The sequence below is a fragment of the Diaphorina citri genome, unplaced genomic scaffold (assembly GCF_000475195.1).
Source record: "Diaphorina citri unplaced genomic scaffold, Diaci psyllid genome assembly version 1.1 scaffold1010, whole genome shotgun sequence".
Classification (NCBI taxonomy): domain Eukaryota; kingdom Metazoa; phylum Arthropoda; class Insecta; order Hemiptera; family Psyllidae; genus Diaphorina; species Diaphorina citri.
Genome location: NW_007378440.1, coordinates 159,033 through 163,785, shown reverse-complemented (window position 1 = coordinate 163,785; position 4,753 = coordinate 159,033). Strand labels below are relative to the sequence as shown.

Here is a 4,753-nt window from a genome sequence, read left to right as displayed (position 1 = left end):
CTCCTATCTTTTCCTGGTGTGGATCTTTTATAAGACGTCGCGCGCTGGCCAGTTTTGTAAATTTTAACAATTAATATTAACATAATACCAATAATATATTAACAATTTACGTAGTGCGGGACAGGTGTTAGTCAAAATAAACGACCTGTAGGTTTTGATGTGGAAAGGCGAGCAAACTCAGAAACTGGAAGTCTCAAGGTTTGTCCACACAAAGTCGTCCCGTCGCCGTCGCTCTATGTTGACTGAACCGTCCACACTGCCTCGACAACGGCCGGTCGACTAGGTATGGACACACCTTTAAGGGCCAAATTGAGGGGTAGTAGCTTATTATGGAGACATATCTTCTTAGCTGTCATAATTCATTTACTTTACTGTCCTTTGCTTTTTATTTAAAAACAAATTCCAGAGATCTTCAAAAGTTGCCGTCTGCAAATCTCCTGATAACTTTTTCTTTCCTTACTTAGTTTTGAAATAGATAACTATAACTTATCTTAGCATCTATTTTCACTATCTACTCTTAAATTTTATCCGTAAAGTGTTGTACTTATAAAAAATATATTACTACCTATAGTTAAATATATTTGAACATTCATTTTACGATATTTACTAATACGAGTGCGTTTTCCTAATTCCCTCATATTAGCTATTTTCAACATACTCACTCTGAGAGTGAAAACCAACTGCTCTTTTGACAGTCACATGAACGTACTCTACGTAGTCTTAAACTGGCACGGAAATTAAACATACTCACGCTGAGAGTGAAAACCAACTGCTCTTTTGACAGTCACATGAACGTACTCTACGTAGTCTTAAACTGGCACGGAAATTGAGGGTGTCAGATATTCAGATATGAAACTTAAAGATAATGAACTCAGTTAGTGAATAGAAATAAAGAATAAATCATAAATGAATAAGGTAAGTAATGAAATTAAATAAAACCAATCTTTATTTTTATCAAGACAATATTTAGATTAGAAAATGTTAATTAAAATTGGTGATCTTTCGGAATCACTCAGGGTACATCAGTAATTTTATCTTATAGCAAAACATTCGAAAATTATCAGAGCAAAAGTGTTACTTTGAGGGTAAAATGATTAGAAATACATGTGTTTAGATCGCCCAGCGGGGATTGTAGCGATTGATTGCAGCCTCGATAGCTGTAAGATTGGCATTGTGCTTAAAATATTCAAAGTTGACTTTGTTTTTCAAGCCATGTCTGGTGCTGACGACTGTATTCTTCTTCAACTTCAGCAGAGGACCACCCCGATAACGGAACCCTGCTCCTTCACTCATGGAAACGATCAAATGAGAATTCAATGGCACGAATATACCTTCGTGAAGACTGAAGTGAGAGGTTTCAAGCTTCACAGGAGTTTGAGATCGCCATGAAATGGAGTCAAGGTATAGATGAGCATTGACCAATGATGACGACCCAGTTACCACGATAGACGAATCAGGCGAAACGACAACTTTGGAATTTATTATCTCGAAAACGGACGAATTGGAAACGTCGATGAAACCACCTCCGTATAGCTTGACGGACGAGCCATCCAGATGCAGAGAGGAATTGTCATTTAGATTGATATAAGATCCATCTCTCACAATGAGCGTTGAATTGTTGATGGTAAAGTTACCAGTCGTATTGATATGGAACTTTGTGTTGCCTAAGATAACAGCGGAGTTATTGTCCTGATGATAGTCATCAGTAATTGTAAGCGAGGCATTGTTAAGAATAAGAGAGGAACCCTCATGCAAATCAGCAACTGTACCACTGGCCAATGAAAGGGAAGATTTATCTTTCAATTCCAGAGAGGAGTTATCATATAAACCGATAGTGGCTGCACCATTCAACTTCACCAAGGAACGACGTTCCAGTCTAATGGACGCGTTATGAGATAAGAATACATGCGAAGGATGATCAATATCAAAGGTAGAACTCTCTGTCAAAGAAATCGAGGACTTATCTGTCAACAGGAAAAAGGCTTTCCAATATGATAATTCAATATAAAATGGGTTTTCAATGTTTCTTACTGAGATAGACGAAGAGTCGGTCAAAGTGAGAGAGCTGTCGTGTAATTATCGAGGACTTATCTGTCAACAGGAAAAAGGCTTTCCAATATGATAATTCAATATAAAATGGGTTTTCAATGTTTCTTACTGAGATAGTTGAAGAGTCGGTCAAAGTGAGAGAGCTGTCGTGTAATTCTATAGAACTCGTATTTTGATATATGAAGGATCTACCGTTCAGGCTCACAGAAGATCCATTCACTAGAATGAGTGACGAATGGTAGAAATTGACTGAAGACCCAAAACTAAGATTGATGCTGGGTTGTCGATGACTCGATTTAGAGTTCTGTGACATAATGAAAGACAATTCTGTGAGCTGAAGAGAGGAGTCCTGATTCAGAGAAATAGAACCGTTATTCAAGGTTATGTCAGAGCGAGAGTTTCTAATCGTGGATCGCTCATTTAGTCTTACAAAGGCTTTTCCACTCAAATTAAACACAGACGAATTCATCAAAACAATTGAGGACCAGTGTAATAATTCTACAGAAGAATTGGAACCTACGTTCACAAAATTTGCCACGTTCAACTTCAGACTTGATCTGTTGATTAAATGAAGACTAGAATTTTCTGAACAGACGAGAGAGGCATTACGGTAGATGTCCACGTTAGAGGTTTTATTCAGCATGAGCCACGAGCCTTTTTCAAAATGTACTTGTGAAAAAGTGCCATCCCAACATAGAGAACATTGATTGGTGGCTGGTTTTGGGATTGTACGGGCTTGTGTGGGTGGACTAGTTAGGTACAGACTGGGAGTGTAGACACAGATAGGTGGATGTCCAAGTATTTGGTATCCTTGACACAGGATAAGACACGTGAGCAGGAGACTCTCTGTAAACCAGTGGTAAACAAAGTGTTCAGTCCACGAATAATTTGGATACATATATTAACACTAGAATGCCCTTTTAATTTTCAAATTATAATTTTTCGGCTATTATGACACATAGGACAAACATTTTCGCTGGGATTTAACCATTTTTCGAGTTATACCTACATATGGTTCAAATTTCAAGTCTCTACGGCCAATGCTTCTAGGAGTAAAAAAGGATTACCTCGAATGCCCGAGGAGTCATTTTGACTCCTTATAGGTTTTAGAGCCTCAAAGGTCGCCAGTTTACATTTTTTGTGCAACAAAACATATTGATCCATATACCTACCTATATTTTATTTATTTATAAAAAAAAAAACATTTATCCTCTAAATCACTACATGAGTTATACAACGAAACCAGACCAAATCACCAGGCAGCCCAAGACACGTGTTTCGTCCTTATTTGGACTCATCAGTTGGACATAGCTGGGGATTGAACCCGAGACCCTTGGATTAGGAAACAGAGACCTTTACAAGCAAGCCACCATGACTTGGTGATGTGATATGGTTTCGTTGTAAGCTGGACGATTTATAAGCTAGTTAGTCTAGTTACATTCAGTTACCTATAGAGTGAAGACGATATATATGAAGCACTCTGGTGGGATTTCTAAGTACTTGATGTAATAATCTCTTGAGTATCGGGTTTTAAATACTACAACGAAACCATACATCACCAAGTCATGGTGGCTTGCTTGTAAAGGCCTCTGTTTCCTAATCCAAGGGTCTCGAGTTCAATCCCCCGCTATGTCTGGACAAAATTTGCACCACCACTTTCGTGTTCCTGGTAAAAAGACCTTTAATTTGATATATACGTCGACCAGGTTTGGATAAGTCCACAGACAGACAGACGACACCGAGGCGAATACAATAGCCCGTCCCTTATACCTTTTTACTTTCCTTATCCTATAGGAAGGAAAGTAATGTAATGCGGGAGTTTCTCGTCTTTTTACTTTCCTTATCCTATAGGAAGGAAAGTAATGTAATCGGGTCAAATTTTCGATGGTCAAATTTTAGTGCCAAAACACGTTTTGAGGTCCCTAGAGCCTAAATCCAAAGTTTCAGCCATTGGTCCGTGTGTGTGTCTGTGTGTCTGTCTGTAAACAAAATATCTCGAGAACGGTAAGAGCTAGAGACTTGAAATTTTGCATGTATCTTTCAAATGTGACAAGGATGCAACACGAAACTTTTGGTTAAAATAGGTGCTGCGGTTGGCGGTATTTTGACCGCTTTTTGGCGGGTTTCGAGCTTTTTTTGACGGTTTTAAGCCATATACTGACTAAACAGTTAGAAATATTGTAAATGTTACAACAGAACACCCAAATAAGCACCATTCAATAGGATAAGGAAAGTCGTGTGATGTTCACACCAGATTTTTTTATATTACTATCGTAATAATAAAGGAATGACGGGCTAAAAATCGATGAGGGCCACTTTTGTAAAATTTACTAATTAACCTAGTGCGTGGCAGGTGTCAAACAAAAGAGACCAAGATTTCTAGCTCCGTTTCACCAATAAGACACTTTCCAACAGCTGTTTTCTTCATTCTTTGCTGCATTGAGAAAAATACTAGGCTGCCGAAAGCACAATCGAGTGATTGGGTAAACTGGGTTCCGGTAGGTCGATATAGCTGCCGAAAGCACAATCGAGTGATTGGGTAAACTGGGTTCCAGAAGTGTAATATGGAACTCTATATCGGGAAGCTCGACACTATAATATAGCATTCCAATAATCTACAGCTGTTTTCTTCATTCTTTGCTGCATTGAGAAAAATACTAGGCTGCCGAAAGCACAATCGAGTGATTGGGTAAACTGGGTTCCG

The 4,753-nt window shown here is 38.5% G+C and overlaps 2 protein-coding genes across 2 annotated transcripts in view; one reads left to right on the top strand and one right to left on the bottom strand.

The window, feature by feature from the left end:
• Window positions 1-4,753, top strand: part of LOC103513704 (GTP-binding protein Di-Ras1) — a 61,684-nt gene that overhangs the window by 52,177 nt on the left and 4,754 nt on the right. The gene's annotated exons all lie outside the window — the stretch shown is intronic.
• Window positions 908-4,753, bottom strand: part of LOC113469268 — a 14,064-nt gene continuing 10,218 nt past the window's right edge. The window contains exons 2-3 of the mRNA XM_026826834.1: window positions 2,092-2,895; window positions 908-1,964 (exon numbers count right to left, since the gene is read on the bottom strand). Of these exons, the coding sequence (XP_026682635.1) occupies window positions 1,111-1,964; window positions 2,092-2,895 (1,658 nt within the window). The 3' untranslated portion in view covers window positions 908-1,110. The remainder of the gene's footprint in view (window positions 1,965-2,091; window positions 2,896-4,753) is intronic.